General features: G+C 48.8%; 1 protein-coding gene across 3 annotated transcripts in view; it reads right to left on the bottom strand.

Annotated features, from left to right (window-relative positions):
• The window catches only part of Myo10 (myosin X), a 193,495-nt gene that overhangs the window by 25,489 nt on the left and 150,045 nt on the right, over positions 1-17,961 (bottom strand). For 2 of the 3 annotated variants that reach the window (XM_021183593.2, XM_029469787.1), the window contains 8 exons: positions 12,724-12,848; positions 12,440-12,554; positions 10,935-11,041; positions 9,346-9,573; positions 8,723-8,771; positions 7,269-8,159; positions 5,878-6,001; positions 2,945-3,188 (listed from right to left, as the gene is read on the bottom strand). In XM_021183593.2, the coding sequence (XP_021039252.1) occupies positions 2,945-3,188; positions 5,878-6,001; positions 7,269-8,159; positions 8,723-8,771; positions 9,346-9,573; positions 10,935-11,041; positions 12,440-12,554; positions 12,724-12,848 (1,883 nt within the window). Of the gene's footprint in view, positions 1-2,944; positions 3,189-5,877; positions 6,002-7,268; positions 8,160-8,722; positions 8,772-9,345; positions 9,574-10,934; positions 11,042-12,439; positions 12,555-12,723; positions 12,849-14,562; positions 15,080-17,961 lie in introns of those variants that run through there. The other variant, XM_029469786.1, reaches the window with a different exon arrangement.

Raw genomic sequence — 17,961 nt, 5'->3', positions numbered from 1 at the left:
GTAAGCAAGAAAACCAACAGAGTAGTCTCTGCTGTGCTCGCTGATGAGGCAACTGTAGGAAACATGGCAGGAATCTATGGTAGGAGGTGACACTCTCAATCTGGTGCGAATGGATTGTGTTCCCCAAAGCGTCCCTAAGAGCATACTAACATATTTACAATAAATGATGCCAGCACCTTGCTTCAGCAAAACGCACTTGGTCAGAACAGGTCAGTGGCTGCCCTGCATGGGTGGAGAGTCACTGAAGCAAGGTAAGGACGTGAATTTTGTTTTCCCCTATTCTTGTGTGCACTGAATGGTTTTGTGTGTCAAGCTGACACAAGCTAGAGTCATCACAGAGGAAGGAGCCTCTGTTGAGAAAATGCCTCCATGAGATCCAGCTGTAAGGCATTTTCCCAATCAGTGATCAATGGGGGAAGACCCAGCCCATGGTGGTTGGTTCCATCCCTTAGCTGGTGGTCCTAGGTTCTATAAAAAAGCAGGCTAAACAAGCTTGTAAGCAGCAGCCCTCCATGGCCTCTGCATCGGCTCCTGGCCCCAGGTTCCTGCCCTGTCTGAGTTCCTGTCCTGACTTCCTCCAGTGATGGACTATGATCTGCAAGTATAAGCCAAGTAAACCCTTTCCTCCCGAGTTGGGTTTTTGGTCATGGTGTTTTTTTGTAACAATAGAAACCCTGTCTAAGGAGGGGTGTGAATAGCAAAGAAGAAGGGACATGACACTGTCCCTTGGTATCTGAGGCTCTAGGACTCGCCTCAGACACTAATAGCAGCTGCTGCAGTTCCTCACATTTGTACGTGACCCAGTACACTGCCATATCTAGGTCAACAGTAATACCCCTGCTGTCCCACACTGTGTCAACAATAGCCAGGGACAAGCCTGTGTCTGCGTATTCGGGAGCCGTGCTGTGGAATCTACAGACCCAAACACCCTCAAATCTAATCTTGCTCCTAATGAACCCCCATTGGACAGTCTGGAAAGACCCCAAAGTTTGCTGTCTGTTCCTTGTTATTGGTTCAAAAATCAAATACACAAACGCCTTGTCTTGCCTCTTTTTCCTTTCCACATTCCCATGAGGAATTTTCCTAAGTTGCTGACACTAGCTCATGGAGAACAATCTTTCATTCTTAAGGCTGGTCGGTGACTCCTGGGGCTAATTTCATCTCTCAAAGCTCATTTTGCCACTTTCCAAATATTTGTGGTTTCCCGATTCTCAGCAGCATGGGGTACAGGTTATTCTTAAACAATCAGATTTTTATGCCCAGTACCTAGCTAACTGGGAAAAACAGCTGACCCTCGCCCCAGCAAATTTCTAAAAACATTAAATTTTAACAAAAACAGTGGTCCCTTGACAGTCGAGAGCCTTGCTTCTAGATGGGGCTGTTGGCTGGAGAGGTTGTGTGGTATCCAAACTGTAGCTCTGTTCTTCCAGTGTGGGGAATCGCAGGCGAGGGGCTAGTACGCACATCACAGCTAGAAGCTAGTAATTCATCTCAAAACACGCCTGTCAATCAGCTCCCCATTCAACTGCTGTATGGCAGCCAGAGCGAGGAAGAACTAGAAGGGGCCGGCCCTCCACATGTCTGCCCTCCCTTTTCCCAGTTTGTTGAGATAGGCTCTCATCATATAGGTCAGGCTGCCCCCAAACTCTCCAGTAGCCCAGGCTGGCCTCAAACTTTACTTCTCCTACCTAAGCCTTCCCGAGGAGCTGAGTTTAGAGGTGTACATTATACCTGGCTTTGTTCAAGACAACTTCCTCTACGGACGCGCTGCATTACATTTCCAGTGAGTGTATGTTCAAGGGCCTATCTGTCTACTGTGTGAGAAGGAACATCTGCGTGTAATTGCCACCGCATATAAATAAATGCATAAGTAAATAAAGTGAATTATCCCAAGACTGAGGCTTGCTTTCCAGTTCTTTCACAAGTCAACCTAGTTAAAGTGAACTGTCAAGACTGTCTGAGTATCTCTACCAGTCTACTGCAGCCAAGAACTCCCTGGCTAGTAGGATAGTTGAGTCTGTAAAGTAATTGTTATGCAAGCTGCTCTCGGACCTAGGTTCAAGCTGCAGAACCTACTTTAAAGTCTGGGTGTGACGGGAAGAGGCGTGTAGACCAAACCTAACTGCACTTGGCGTTGAGGCCTCACCTGTGCTACTATCTACCTCATTGTAATGCCCCTAGCAACCTCTTGGTAACTCAGGACACTCCTGCCTGCCTTGAACCACATGCATACCTACTCTAAACACTGGGATAAATTTCCCCGCCCCTTACCTACCACCAAATGTGAACAGTCTCTAGTTCATCATACTCCAGTTACACCCAGGGAGAAGGGATTTAAAAGAGCCTACTGGGCCTGAAATTATTTTGAGTCCATGTTCCCTGTAAGTGAACACTTAGCAAGCCTCCCCTATTTAACAGCTTATGCCTATATATAATTATAAGCCAATCCATTATGGGAAGGGTATACAGCAAAGGTTACATAAATAAAATCTGTCCATCAAAATAGAGAACCGCCCATATTACACCCCTAAGTACAGACTATTGCTCCTGTAAGTCCAATAAAAGACTCCCCCAGGTGGCCTGCTGTAACCCCACAGGGGATTTCTGTGTCTGTACTTGTCTGTACCATCAATGTGCTTTTGAATAGCTTCTCCTTTTCCTTGCTAGTTGGTAAGGGAAAATAAAAACCAGCTGAGTGTGTTGGCACGTATCAGCAAGCCCAGCACTGTGGAGAAAGAAGTAAGGAGGATTCCCTAGTAAGGAGGATTCCCTAGGGTGTACTGGCCAGGCAGCCTAACCTATTTGGCAAGTCCGGAGCCCCAGGGACAGACCGCCTCTAAAAGGCGGCTTCTGAGGAATGGTACCCTACATTGATGTCAGCTCCCATATACACACACATGTGCACACATCAGCTTATTCAAGAAGCCAAGCTGCCATAACATACTTGGCTGTGCGGACTTCCACGGTGCCCTTGAGCTTCTCCTCGCTATCGTTTTCAAAGTACATCAGCTTGGACTGGCGAAGGACAAACCAGCGCTTCTTCCAGTTCCTCCGGGACAGTGTGGAGGAGCCCCCGCCTTTCTTGTGCAGCCAGCCTTGCTTGAGGGCTTCCTGCTTGGAGCGGAACCACAGGAAGGTCTCGTCCTTCAGGACACACCAGCGGCGCTTCCAGGAGTTCATTAAGCCACCTGTTTCCCCACCCCCAAGAAAGGGCAGAGAAAGGGTTACAAAGTCAATCAAGCCAAGCCACAAAATCCACAGGCCATTTTGAGCCTTGCCTCAGCGGACACGCACTCAACAGACCCTTGCCCGGTGGAGGAGGGGCTTGGGGCTTCTGCTTGGTGTGCAGAAGATGATCCGGCTCGACTGTATCATCCAAGAATGTTGTTCCACCCTGACAGACAAAATGGCTCCTCTTCAGCTATCTGAGAAGTCTCTTTAAGCAGCCCACGTGGCAGTAGTCAGTGACTGACAGTCTACCCAGGAATGACTGGGGGTATGAGCAAGCCCCATCCCACGGTCTCCTCCAAGTGCCCCAGAGTAGTGGACTGACAGTGTCAAAGGTCGTGCGATTCCTCTCTTATATGACAGATGCAGGAATAAGCACCATCAGGCGTGCTAGCATTGGTGATGAGGTCTCACTTCCAGGGTAGGAGCAAGGCCAGTGTTTTGGGCAAACACATCATCATCTGACATGGATTACGGATGCAAGGCAAGAGGCTGAGACTATAACAAGCAAGCAGGAGTGCGGAGTGACCTGGTCAGACTGCAAAACTGAGGAGATGCTGGTGGATGCAGAGCTAGCCCACTGCCTGCCTCCCTCCCGGCTTGTTGGGTGGGACCGAGGACCAAATCCAGGACCGCGGCATTTCTAGGCCACATAACCTATGCCACCCACCCCACCCAGTCCATTTCTTAACTTGATTTGGAGCTAAGGTCTTATCATCAAGATGCGTAGGCTGCCCTCATGCTTGCCCTCCTCCTTCAGCCTTCTGAGGGACTGGGACAATAGGCACATGCCACCACACGGGCAGAAAATGTCTTCTAACTGAGATAACGTGGGAGAACTCATACAGTGTTACCTTTTCTAGGATAGCCTGACCTTGGTAACCAGACTCCCCGCAGACGTAGGCCAGGCATCCTACTGCCCTCACTCAGAAATCTCTATAAAACAGTACATGGGAGAACACAATCTACAGCTCACTATAAAACTGCTCACGCTATTCCTTTCTTTTGATCAAACGGTAACAAAAGCAAGGGATACCTAAACATGGAGACTTAAACCCCAAATGACAGCGTATTCCTTTTACAGATCAGAAGGCAAATCCAACAGACCTTTTCCTGGCGTGAATGGACACAGAGACAGCCCATCCCTCCTTAAAATACCCTGATGCTCTCTTCCCTCCTTAGACATTCCAACTGTCTCCACTCAACTGGCTGAGACCTTGTGTGCTGAAGCCAAGACAGGGCAGTTTCTCCACAGCAGGTTTGCCAAGGACTCTCACAATGAAACATTAGCATAGTTTTGATTTGTGACTTTCATCTTCACCTTTGAATATGGGCCCAGAGGAAAACTGTAGCAGGAGCTTGTCCTGTTGTCCTATTAACTTTAAGTGATAAATCTTCGTGAAATGTGGCAACAACAGCCCCCTCGGTAGCTTGTGGGAACTGCTCGGAACATGTATGTGTAAGATTTGAGGATGACCACTTGGTATTGGATAAGCAACAGGGAGGCTCTTCCCTGGAGAAAATGTTTTCGGCTCTCAGCATTCATTAGTCTCTTACAGCTCTTTGTATAGGATTGGGTCCCCATGAGACTTCCCCCTTCTGTATCTATTGCTTGTTCAGGTCTTCTGTGGGCAACCAGGTTCTTGAGACTTCCCTGCTTTGTCAGATGTATTGCTGAGTGCTAAGAATTCCCCAGATTTGCATTTCCAAGCACAGGCAGGCAGGCAGGCAGGCAGAGAGACATACACACAAAGAGAGACATACACACACACAGAGACAGAGACACAAGCATGTGCTGGTGGGAAAGTTAAGAGAAGAGCTAGAAATAACAAAATACTTGCTGATGGAGAAATGAGGAAGAGAACAGGCTTGCAGATGCAAGGCGGGTACCTACTGGCAAGTGTTTCCTTTATCTTGCCCTGTCTCCACGCTCTGGACCTTCCCCTCCCCAAGCCTCGGATCCTTTGAGAAACACCCGGGTTCCCTCTCTATCCATCTATGTAAATCTGGCAGCAAATCCTGGTGATTACAGTTTCCCATTATGCTGGACCCTGACAGAGGTCCCAGCACCAAAACATCTAAGCACAAGCACGCGTCTGTAATGAAATCCATTCCTAAATGGCAGGTGCCTGGAGGTGTTTAATGTTTAATATTTAAGTGCAGCATTTTTGATGTTGACTAGCAACTAGAATTGATGCCAAAAAATCTCATCAAAAAGTAGGTGTGGTGAGTAGTCTCACAGGCTGTGTGTGTCTCCATGGGGTTCAGCACATCTTTTGAGGTCGTGTGTGTGTGTGTGTGTGTGTGTGTGTGTGTGTGTGTATTGGAGGGTATAGGGGTTTATTAGAATGGGTCCCAGTGACTTCCAGCAGTGATTGAATTGACACTTGCTTGCATGTATGTATATGTGAGTGAGAAGGAGATGCCAGGTGAAGAGTGTGACCAAATATAGATGCTGCATGTTTACAAATTCTTCACCCTACCTATCTCCTATGCCCTAGCAAGGGAGTCAAGTTACATTCGTCAGGGCAGTAACAGCCACACTGCATCAACCAATATGCTTCATGCAGCTAAATGGCTTGTCACTGAGGTGAGGGGACTTTCCATAGCTCCCCCCCCCCCAGGGCTATAGAGAGCTGAAGGCTGTACCTTTCATGTACAGAAAGCTGTGGAAATAGGGCAGTGTGACACAGCTATACACGGAGTCTCGCCGGTAGGAAAGTTCATCATCTGTATCAAATCTGGAGTCGAAGTCCTCCTCGCTGTCCTCAAACTGGAAGAGGAGACAGAGGAGGAGAGGCAGAGGTAAGCAGAGGACGGGAGTCGGGTAAGGAAAACACCCGGCATGGGCTAACCATCTACAGCGCCACCCAACGGAGGAGAGCGCTCCTGACTCCACGACTCCACTACTGTGGCCGTCCAGGGAACTCAGACACAGCATCTGCCAGTGAGCCGACCCGACACTTACACTATAAACTGACTCTAATCCAGAGACTCCACGCTAAAAAGGATGTTTAAGGGTCTCATTTTAATCAAGCCACACAAGAGTTAAAGAAACTCGGCCGGGCAGTGGTGGTGCACGCCTTTAATCAATCCCAGCACTTGGGAGGCAGAGGCAGGCGGATCTCTGAGTTTGAGGCCAGCCTGGTCTACAGAGTGAGTTCCAGGACAGCCAGAGCTACTCAGAGAAACACTGTCTCGAAAACAAACAAACAAACAAAAGTTAAAGAAACACTTAAGTTGCTACGCCAAAAATATTGACCAAATCTGAGGAACTAAAGACAACATTTAATACATAAGAGAAAAAGCCAAACGTAAGAAAAAAAAAAGAATAGAACACGTTTAAACCATACAGATCCCTTCTTATTAAAAGAAATACACTGAGTGGCTTGGACTGTACGGAAAGTTCTTCAATACACCCCAGGAGAGTGAGTGGGCCAGCTTTTTCAGGGTTTGCAGAAAGGCCATGCCGAGCCTCATTTTTATTTTTATTTATTTATTTTTAAGATTTATTTATTTATTACATCTAAGTACACTGCAGCTGTCTTCAGACACTTCAGAAGACACTTCACAAACTTCAGAAGAGGGAGTCAGATCTCCTTACAGATGGTTGTGAGCCACCATGTGGTTGCTGGGACTTGAACTCAGGACCTTCAGAAGAGCAGTCGGGTGCTTTCAACCGCTGAGCCATCTCACCAGCTCGAGCCTCATTTTTAAGATGTCAGTTCGGGTCTATCTATGACCACATTATCCTGAATGTGCCTGATCTCATCTCCAACCTGTCAGGAGTTTATGGCTTGGCAGAAGGCTCTGCTAGTGAAGTGCCTACACTACCTGAGTGGATTCTCAAAGTCTATGTAAAAACAGCTAGAGTTGTTTAGACCTGCTTATAACCCTAGCGCTAGGGAAGAGAGGCAAGTGGATCTCCTGTGTCACTGGCATGCATAGCCCACTATAGCCTCCTGGGTGAGGTCTAGGCCAATGTGAGCCCTCCCACCCCCAACTCTCCCACCTTTAGGGACAAGATGGCAGATACTCACGGAGGACTGCGCCCCTTCTGAGCTGAATCGGTACGCTCCGGAACTGTTGTAGGTTCCCACGGAATACCTGTAGTCTGGCGACCACTGGCTTCCGTAGGAGTTGGAGAAAGTCACGCTGCTGCCTGACGTGATGGCGCCATCCTCGTAATCGTCCTGGTCATAGTCATAGTCGCCGTCGGGGGAGGGCAGGTCGCCGTTGTTCTGAGGCATGCAGTAGGTGGACTCCCCACTGGAGGAGTTGTGCAGGCTAGCGGAGTCCTGCATGGACGCAGCAAGAAGCACCGTACTGTCGGCACTGGGGCTGGTGGGCACCACGGTGTAGTTCATGTAAGGGTCCTCCTCCGAGGAGTCGTCGCTCGTCCGGATGCCGCTCGTTCGCTGGTCGGAATGGCCGTGCTCACTGGGGTTGGGCGAGTCCTTGAAGGCGTCGTCATCCGCCTCGAAGCCCTCATCCACCTCCTCCTCCGCCGGGTAAGGCTGGCTGAAGTTGAAGTTTGGCTTCTCTCCGCTGGCACTCTCGGCAAGCTCACTGAGCTCTTCGCCCGAAATCTCGCTCCCTACCGACAGGGAGCGCTCGATGTTGCGGACGCACTCGTCGATCTCGTCGAAGTTGAGCGACTCCAGGAACTCCTGGGCGGCGCGGCAGGCCTCATCCTCCAGCCTGCGCAACTCCTCATCCCGCAACTGCTGCAGCTTCTGCAGGGAGGCCTCGGTCAACGACAGCTCCTGCTGCTCCTTCATGCGCTGCAGATCCTCGATTTCCTTCTCCAGGCGGAGGATCTCCTCCACCTGCTTGTTCTCCCTTTGCTTTTCCAGCTCCCTGGTCAGGTCCGCTTCCCTCTGCCTCTTCTGTAAGGCTTCCAGTTCTTGCTGCCTCCTTGTCTCTGCCTCCTGGACCAGGGGCAAGGTGGGTTTTAGAATAAGTCCCTTCTTCCTGTTCTACACACTGAACTGTGGCCCCCACCCAACTGACAAGCTGAAATCCTAACCCCAGAGCCTCAGAATAACAACTACGGTTGGACAAGGGGCTTTTAATCGGGTGACTAAGTTAAAATGAGGTGGGGGCCCATGACCTGAGCCTGCATCCAATCTGAATGGCGTCCTTATAAAAAGAGGACAATGGGAGTCAGACACCAGGAGATGAATATCAAGAACAGAACACGGTGTGAGGTGGCCACCCATGGAAATGGCAACAGAAAGTGACGGCGTCTCTAAGAAACTAACATGGTGTTGCTCTGCCACAGAGAAACCATACTTCGATTCACACTGAAAGCCCAAGACCTACTCTACGCTCCAAGCCACTGTGCTGGGTAAGAGAGTGCCCCCGAAACATCCCCTCAGCCTGTGTTCCCACTATCTCCTACTTTATTTCCATTCTGAATCTTCAGACCCAGTGTCCAGGTCTGAAGCAGGAAGGCAGTACATAAAGCCCCAGAAATCGCTGCGCTCCTCACCTGCTGGGCACGGAGGAGGTCAGCTTCTCTTTGCGCTCGCTCTCTTTCTCTAAGAATGGGAAAGAAAAGCAGCTGGTGAAAATCAACAATCCTGACACCACTCTTCACCAGCTCTCCTCCTTCGGCAGTGCTGGGGGGCCCGTCTGTCCGAGGCAAACACTCTATCGCTGAGCTATGTATGCAGCCCGGAGAAGATCTTTGCCAGTTAAAAAGGAGGAAGGGGTTTGGGGAGATGTCTCGGTCTGTAACGAGCTTGCTTTCTGATCAGGAGCTCTGAGTTCAACCCTCTGTGTCCACGTGGTGTGATCTGCAGCAGCACACACCTGTAAATCCAAGGCTGGAGGAGCAGAAGCAGGTGGAACCGTGGAACCTGCTACTCAGTCACTGTCCAGAACAATAAGGCGTCTGACTCAACCCCTGCCCTCCATGTGCACGCAGGCACGTACGAAGGCACGTACGTACGTATGTACGTACGCCGGCACGTACACAGGTCAGCCAGCCTGCTCAGATTTGTAAGCTTCAGGGTCAGCTGAGAGCTCTCTCGGTTCCCTGGGAATCCCTAACGGGCCAACAAGGATAACCCTTCCAGTGAGCCGTTCTGTTTCAGCCGGCAGAGCACATACCTTTCCTCTTCCTCTCTCTTCTTCTCTTCCTCCCGCCTCTTCCTTTCCTCCAGCTCCCGTTTCTCAGCCAACAGCTGCCTGTAAACCCTGCGTGCCAGCTGTCCTCGGAGTTGCTTCTGGAACACGATGGCTGCCTTTTTCAGGTGCAAAAATTTCTTCCTCGCAAGGAAAGCTCTGTAATTCTTCTGTATGGTCACCACACCACAGAGGACCTTTCTATATTGCTTTCTGCAAGAGAGAGCGGCCAGCAAGGCATTGAGGCTGTGAGCCGGTCAAATGAGCTTACACCAGGACTATAAGACAAAAGAAGAGGATCCAGACTTGGCCCCGGTCTCTTATTATGGAGACTGGCAGTCAGGGGAGGAGACTTGGGCCTAAACAAAAGAATAATACCAAACAAAAGAAAGTCAGGATGCAATCATTATCCTGGCTACATAAAAAGTAATTTACTAATTACTAACACTAATTTAGTGTTTACCCAGTGTGCAGCCAAAGAGGACCTGATATGTTCTACTGTTCATACAAACGCCAAGGAAGCAAAACACACGGGGCAGCAGGACAGCCCCATGTTTCAGGAGAATGGAATGCCTGGCATTTTACGTGGTCTGCAGAGGACAGCCAACCAAATGACCACGAGTCCCGAGTTGGTAGCACATTTCTTTAGTCTCAGCACCTGGGAGGCACAGGCAGAGGTCTCTGAGTTTGAGACCAACTTGACTTACACTGTGATTTCTAAGCCGGCCAGGCCTAGCTACATAGTGAGATTTTTATCACAAAGCAACCATGAAAGATGCAGTATCATTTTTAAGCAGCTAGGGAATGGGTCTCTAGACAGTGATACAGGCTGTGGCTCCTTCATCCCCAAACCTCAAATCTGCAATTTCTTGAATGCTGAGATGATGCTTACAAATGTTCAGAGTCTGGAGGGAATGGCTCAGCAGTTAGGGCATAGGTTGCTCTTCCAGAGGACCAGGGTTCAATTCCTAGCACTCACACAGCTAGCAAACACACGCGCGCGCGCACACACACACACACACACACGCACACACGGTAATAGGAAGTATATACATAAGACAAAACACTCATAAATATAAAATGAAGTAGATCTTCATTCAGATTCCTGGGCTAGGAATGCAGGTAGGAGGCAGAACTTATGTGTAGGATATAGGATGCATGAACAAGTACTGGGGTAGGAGAAATCAATGTTCAGTACAGAAAAAAATTCAGATCTTGGGGTACTTTTGAATTTCTGACTGCCAATCAGGAGAGGCCAGACAGATAAGAGATTCCAATATGGAAAAACTCCAGAATCTGAAATCCTCGTGAGCCCTAGTGTTTAAGACAAGAGACACACTCAGGTAGCAACGTCACAGGACAGAGCCGCACCCCAGAGGCTTTGATGGAGCCCATGCAGCAGCCTAAGTGTCTTAGTGTAACTGCTAAGTGGACATTCTGTCCAGGTGAGGCTTACAGGGTAACTGCTGGGGTCACTTACAGAGATCTGACCTTGGGAACCTTCCCACAAACCACCCTACTGGGGGTCACAGCCCTCCTAGAGCTTTGTGCCCCTCCCCAGGTGTGCTTCTTACCGTGCCAAGTAACCTAAGATGTGAGCTCGGATCACCATGGCCGCACGGTCAATCTCCTCTTCCCGCCTCTTTTCCAGTTTCTGCTCCAAGGATTCTCGAAGGAAGACCTGTCCACAACGGGGACAAGTGTCAGAGGAAAAGAATAGGAAAAAAAGGCCAGGGCCTGCCTTTTGGGGCAACATCTGTTTCCTTTCTACTGGCAGTCTGTTACAAACTCCCACAATAAGGCTTTTCAGTCCAGGGCATTTTACACGGTCCAACTGCCATAGACATTCTAAAATCCAATCAGGATATCTGACAAGAAAACCACAAAAGCACAGAGAGTCAAGCCTCATCCTCCTTTGTCATGGCTACATTCAACAGGTGACTGTCAGATCGCCATTAAGGTTCCTAGTGTCTCCTGCCATTGTGGCCAGGGCACACAAGGTCACACACCAGCAGTAGTCCTAGACAAGAGTCTTAATGAAAAGAGACACAGAGACTGGCATAGGAAGAAGAGAGGCGAAGGAATGAATCCAAGAAAATCCCAAGGTATCGTAATTTTGGTATCTTGTGGGAACCTACCTTCTCTCCATGCCTGCTAAGCAATTACCATCAGGCTATGTTGGCTTCAAAGGTTTACAAGCACAAAAATGTACTGACACCAGGGAGGTGGCTCTGGGCCCCAGAGAAACAGCTCAGTGGTTAGCAACACTTGCTGTTCTTCCAGGGGACCCGAATTTGACTCCTAGCACCCATATCAAGTGAATCATGATTACCCATACCTCCTAGTTCCCAGGGGTCCCACTTCTCACCTCCCCAGCCACCTGAACTCATGTGCACACACCCATACACAGGCACATAGTTAAAAACAAAATAAAACTTGTTTAAAAATGGGGAGAAAAAAATTATGGAATCTCAGGGTGTAATTTAGTGGTAAGAGTGAGTGCTTAGCAAGCAGTATGTATGAAGTTCTGAGTTCAATTCACGCACCACACACACACACACACACACACACACACACACACACACACACAAACTCTAATAATCAAGTTCGAAGGTGGAAAAGAAGCTCACTGGTTCAGTGGTTACAAATATACCAGGTTCAGGACTGAATAAAGTACAAGTTCTTCCAGGCTTATTCTGGTCAATGGTCTCCTTGATCTCATGCTGGCCAACTTAGCTGCATCTGACAGCAGGACCTGGCATTAGCATCCTTCAGTTCTGTACAGATGTGAGGACTCTCTCAGTCAAAGCACTCTACCTAGTCTCACCTGGAGTAAGGGGACCCTGCTGCAGCAGCACAGCCAGATGTGGGTCTTACTTATAGTTCTTGCCTGAGGTTTTGGCAACCCATAGGATTTCAGGCTGTCTGCTGGTCTCACACAATAGCTGCTGTGGCGGCAGGGGGGAGACACACACAGAAGCCAAAGGAGAATGGGTAGGCTTTGGAGTTCCACCACTTAGCCCTATTTGGGAACAGTACAGCCTTGCAGGCATGGTGGCGGATGTTCCTGCCACTGTACCTTGGTCTTCCCCAGCTGCCACTCGCTGTTAGAAGCATCATAGACCTGCAGGAGCACAGTGCACTTCCCTCGGATGTCCTCAGGCAGGGCCAAGTTCCTCATCAGCACTTTATACCTGTGGCAGTGGGGGCACAGTGTTATCTTTGCTACTTGCTCTCTCCCATCCCTTGTGAAGAGAGAAGGGGGGAGGGAGAAGGGGGGTAGGGGGAAGGAAGGAAGGAGAGAAAAAAGGAAGGAGAGGAAAAGTCAGAGGGAAGAGAGACAGGCATTTAGCTCATCCTTGCCTTTTGTAAAAGTCCTGAAAGGGTCTTCTGACGGCATACCCTGCTTTCCGAATCCTCACCGTCTCCAGCATCCCCGAGTAGCGCAGCTGGTTGAGCACGACCACCTGATCAAACTGGTCTGGCATCTAAACCGTGAGGTGGGATAGAGTTAGATGACACAGCCCTCACAAGGCCGCCCTTCCCGGGCTTCTAGGAAGCCCGTGCGCATACACAGTAATTTAGAACCTACACAAAATATACACTGGCCAATATACATCTGTGGAGTCAAGTCACTGGTTCCCCCAGCTCCAGAACGACACTGCGATGCCCACCAGCCTGCTTACTGCTTCAGATCTTTTGCCAATTTAATCTCAGTAGATACTTTAGCATATATCATACTTTCATGCAATCACCATACCATTATTGTGTCTTGAAAGGTACCAACAATTCCTAAAACATCAGTGTCCACGTTCACACATGTCACAAAGTGTCCGTGTCACATAGACACTGCTGTTGACTCTCTGTGATCACCTTTTTCAAAAGTCTAAAGTATCATGCACACACCTGTTTATTAAACTTAGGATATAGAGGTGTTTCCTCAGCTAAACAATACAGTATTCCCTGAGGAGCACACATGACATCGACTTGCAAGCACACACAAGCGTGCGCACACACACAAACACACACACAGGAATGAGGGAGGGGGGCTGGAAATGACAGAGGGTAAAAGAGACAAGACGACTCCGAGTTTGTTCCAGCCTGATACCCCACTTATTTCGAGTCCCACCAGAAGTGAGCCCAAGGACACACAGGCCTGAGGGAGGAGTCGGGCCAAGCTGCCTCCTCTGCAGTCTGTGCTCCCAGCTCAGCTCTGCAGCTGCCAGCTGGCACTGCTGCTGAACCATCGTCTGCCAGGGGAAAGCAGAGTGGGTCATTTCCCACTTGCAGCTTTTTGGATGACGAGTCGCTCTTCTACTCCAGGCTCCTAGTCCCCTTAATTAACTTGTATGCTGTTATTCTATAGAAGTCTAATAAAAGTACTGAAAGACGGAGCCATACTGTTGGAAAATCCAAAAACCACAGTGGCTTACTCCCTTGACCCTTAAAAAAACACACAATGAGCCATGAACACCAAAGTAGGCTTAAAGCTAGGGTATTCTACAGTTTTAAAAACTAAAATTATGACAGAGTGCTGCGCACGCGCTCACGCGCACACACACACACACTGATGGAACAGCTGCCCTGTCTCTGGCAGGGAGACTTCTCCCAAAAATGTCTTACACAAACACGGTGGGCAGGTTTTCTTTATTTAGCTGTATTCTAACCAAGTGCAGCCAGCAATTTACGGCAAGCAGCCAGAGACCAGTGGCTTGCTTGGATTTTTAGTCTATGCATCTGAACTCCTTAGAAAAGGAAGAAAAGCATAAGGCTATGGAAGCCAAGTCAGTCCTGACATACTTTAACTTCTGGCTTAAAGCATGGTAAGTGGCTGCTCTAAATGCGTTTGTACCTGGCACTTTGGGCTTTATAGATTGGAAAATAAAATCTGAGTGGTAATGATCTACAAGGAACTACACTGAGTTTATTTACAAAGTTAATTTCAAAGAAAGTGTCAGACTGTTTCAATTTGGTTACACTCCCTTGGAAGCCGAGAAACTTTTAACTGGTGTAATGATGTGAGGTTCCGAGGGAGAATTCTTAACCCTCCTCTCCTTCAGCTGTGGCTGTGCCTGACCCACATTCTGGCCCTGCCGCCTTTTCCTTCCTCCGTATAATTCCTTAGCCTGGCACCCAAATTATTAAAACATTCTGAAAGATACGACTCCGAGGGCCACCCCTCCACGCCCGATCAACACTCACCATCTTCCAGCGTCTCCAAAGGACATTCCACCTTCTGTTAGGCTATCTGGCCAAACTCCATACGGGAAAACAACTGCCACCCTGACCTTTTCCCCACAGCTAAAGACTTGGAACAATAATGAACACCATTCCTGTGCTTTAAAAAGTGCCCGGTCACCATGACAACTCTTCCACTCCGGGCTAATTAGTGTGGTGTGGTTCTAGGAGTTGATACAGCTCTGGGAAGGGAGTGAGGGACGCTGGGAGCTGTAGCTTTTTGCAGACTCCCAGTGCCATTGTGTTCCTGCCCCTTCCCAGTAATTTAACCGGGGGAAGGGGGATCTATAGGCCGATTGTCACCCTGGGCAACCCGCCTCCGGTGGTCACGAGGGGACAACCCCGGCTCTCCATTGGCGCTTCGGTTTTCAGTGGCAACTTCCTTTTCTGGTGAATTTAACTTTCAAAGCTGTCACAGCTGGAGGCTGGACAAGGAGCATTTTGCTTTTCAAAGCCAGCCTACTGCTTGCTAGCCCTCATGGGTTACCAGTTCTCCCAGGCAGGGCTGCACCCCAACAAAGACTGCCTGCAGAGCAGTAAGAGCTAGGTTTTTATGAGAACAAATAGACTGGATTTTTTGGAAGGAACAGTTCTAACCCCAGGCAATTACAGCCCCAGCTAGATGGCATTGTGAATAGTTATTAAACACCTACTATGTGCAGGGTTTTTTTTTTTTTTTTTTTTTGCTAATTCATAGCAAGGAAGGTTCACTGCAGTGGAAAGTGCATTTTGTCCCCCAGGTTTCTGAAGTTTGGCAGGTTGTCTGTCAGCCATGTCAAAAAATCATTACTGATCAGGGTTGCGGAGATGATCTAAATAGAAGCTGCGCACAGTGGCATTTCTGTGACCCCAATACTGGGCAGCAGAGACAGGCAGATCTTAGGAACTCACTAGGCCCACCAGTCTAGCCCAAACAGAGCTCCAGCCGGGCTCCTAGCATTTGGGAGGCAGAGGCAGGTGGATTTCTGAGTTCAAGGCCAGCCTGATCTACAGAGTGAGTTCCATGACAGCTAGGGCTACACAGAGAAACCCTGATTTGAAACACCCCTGCCCCACCCCAAAGCAAAAAAACGAACAAACAAACAAAACAAACAAACAAACCTCAGAGGGTTCCAGGTTCAGTGGGAGGCCTTGACTCAAAAATTATCTGGTAGGTCACTGAAGTGGCTCTGTAGGTAAAGTGTTAGCACCAGAATTTTACCCCAGGGACACATAGAAGAAGGGGACTGACTCGACGCATGAATATGCTCTTTTCAAAGGTGGATAGATAATCTAAAGGGAAAAAAACCAAAAAAACCAAAAAACTGGCAAGCAGTAGAAATTACCTGAAGTTAGCTTCTGGCCTACAGATATACACACACACACCATATGAAGCCTAATTATACTGTATTTAACATACACAGAGAAAGACACTGTGATGGTTTGTATATCCTTGGACCAGGGAGTGGCACCATCTGAAGGTGTGGCCTTGTTGGAATAGGTGTGACCTGTTTGGAATGGGTGTGTCACTGTGGGTGTGGGTATAAGATCCTCACCCTAGTTGCCTGGAAGTCAGTCTTCCACTAGCAGCCTTTGGATGAAGACATAGAACTCTCAGCTCCTCCTGTGCCATGCCTGCCTGGATACTGCCATGCTCCCACCTTGATGATAATGGACTGAACCTCTGAACCTGTAAGCCAGCCCCAATTAAATGTTGTTGTTTTTTTTTATATATATATATAAGACTTGCCTTGGTCATGGTGTCTGTTCACAGCAGTAAAACCCTAACTAAGACAGACACTTAGTCATCAAAGTGTCCCTGCTGATGCATTAGTGGCTTTATAGTTATGGGGGTAACTAACCACTTTGAGGCCTGTTCTTCAGCAGGAATTCGTGCCTGATGTAGGAATGTCAGAGTCCAAGGCTGGGGCCACCAAGAGTCCTGGGAGGTGGGCAGGTGGAGCTACCACAGCTGCTTGGCAAAATGCTCATGTGGTCAAACTGCCTTCTAACTGTTCATAACAATTAGCATTGCCCTCAGCCTTGGCCAGTGGCATTAATATATACACGTAACTGGTTGAATGGTGGAGAATAAGAGACTGTTGGGTGCTCACCCCTCAGTGAGCCACCGACATCACCCTTCCAAGGCTCAGAAAACAACATGGCGGTAGGAGTGAGTGCTGAGGTATGCCTTCTTCTGAGAAATGGCCTAGCTATTACACTTGTGATCTCACAGTAGCTGTGCCTGCTTGCCCAGGATCAAGCTAGTCACCATCCCAACAAAGGTGTCAGAGGGGCTCAAAAGGCCCTGCCCCTAACGGGCAAGCTACTGGCAGTTGACAGCTCCTGAGAAAGCAGAGTCAACTTTCTTCTAATATGTGGCCCCTGGTAGGTTGGTCATGTCATTAGACACTCCTACCCCTGCTTATATGCATAAGGACAACACTAACTAGACCCTTTAAAAAAAAAAAAAAGATGACACCAAGCTAGGAGAAGGGAGAAGGCGGCAATATAACCTAGATACAGTTCATGCATGTGTATGAATGAGAACTAAAAGATTGTTTTAAAAAGACACAAAACAGGAGAGAGAAAAAAGCTAGAGAGCCCCAGGCAGCACATGACCTTGAACCAGGAAGGGAAGGCTTGTTGTAATGCAGAGAAGAAGCAGAGACTAACAGACTAAGGGATGGGCCTGCCTGCCTGCCTGCCTGCCTGCCTGCCTGGGTCTGGGTTGCTGTATGACAGTAGGGATGGAACGGAGAAAATAGTCCTATGCTGAAGAGGAACATGGCATTCAAGACAGAATGCTTTTGGGGCTCAAAAGGAGAGTATGGGTGTGGACACGGCCAGACCTTTATTATGAAAGGACATCCTTGCTAGCAAGACAGCACTAAAAACAAGGCCACAACCCAGCATAGGAGGGGTAGGGCCACCCCATACCAGCTGCCCTGAGTGTCAGCAGCTTCAACAAGAAGATGCAGAGCGCCAGCCGCTGATTCTGGATCCACTTTGAAAAGGAGGCTGCAGAAGAACAAGTGCCATCAACAGCCCAGCCCTTCCTGCAAGACTGGCCAGACCCGTGGATGACCACATGGCAGGGCACATATGTGCACAAGAGCAGGTTTGAGTGCAAAAGAGATGGCTTAGAAGAAAAGGAGACGAAAAGAACATCAGACTGCGCTGAAGGAAGAAGCAGCAGAGAGATAACAGAAAGTTTCAGTCTGAGTGCACCTTTAAAAGACATTTCAGAGCCGGGCGTGGTGGCGCACGCCTTTAATCCCAGCACTCGGGAGGCAGAGGCAGGAGGATTTCTGAGTTCGAGGCCAGTCTGGTCTACAAAGTGAGTTCCAGGACAGCCAGAGCTATACAGAGAAACCCTGTCTC

This window comes from Mus caroli, chromosome 15, assembly GCF_900094665.2.
Source record: "Mus caroli chromosome 15, CAROLI_EIJ_v1.1, whole genome shotgun sequence".
In the NCBI taxonomy this organism is placed as follows: Eukaryota; Metazoa; Chordata; class Mammalia; order Rodentia; family Muridae; genus Mus; species Mus caroli.
Note: the sequence above shows the minus strand (reverse complement) of the source record. Positions and strands in the feature narration are given on the sequence as shown.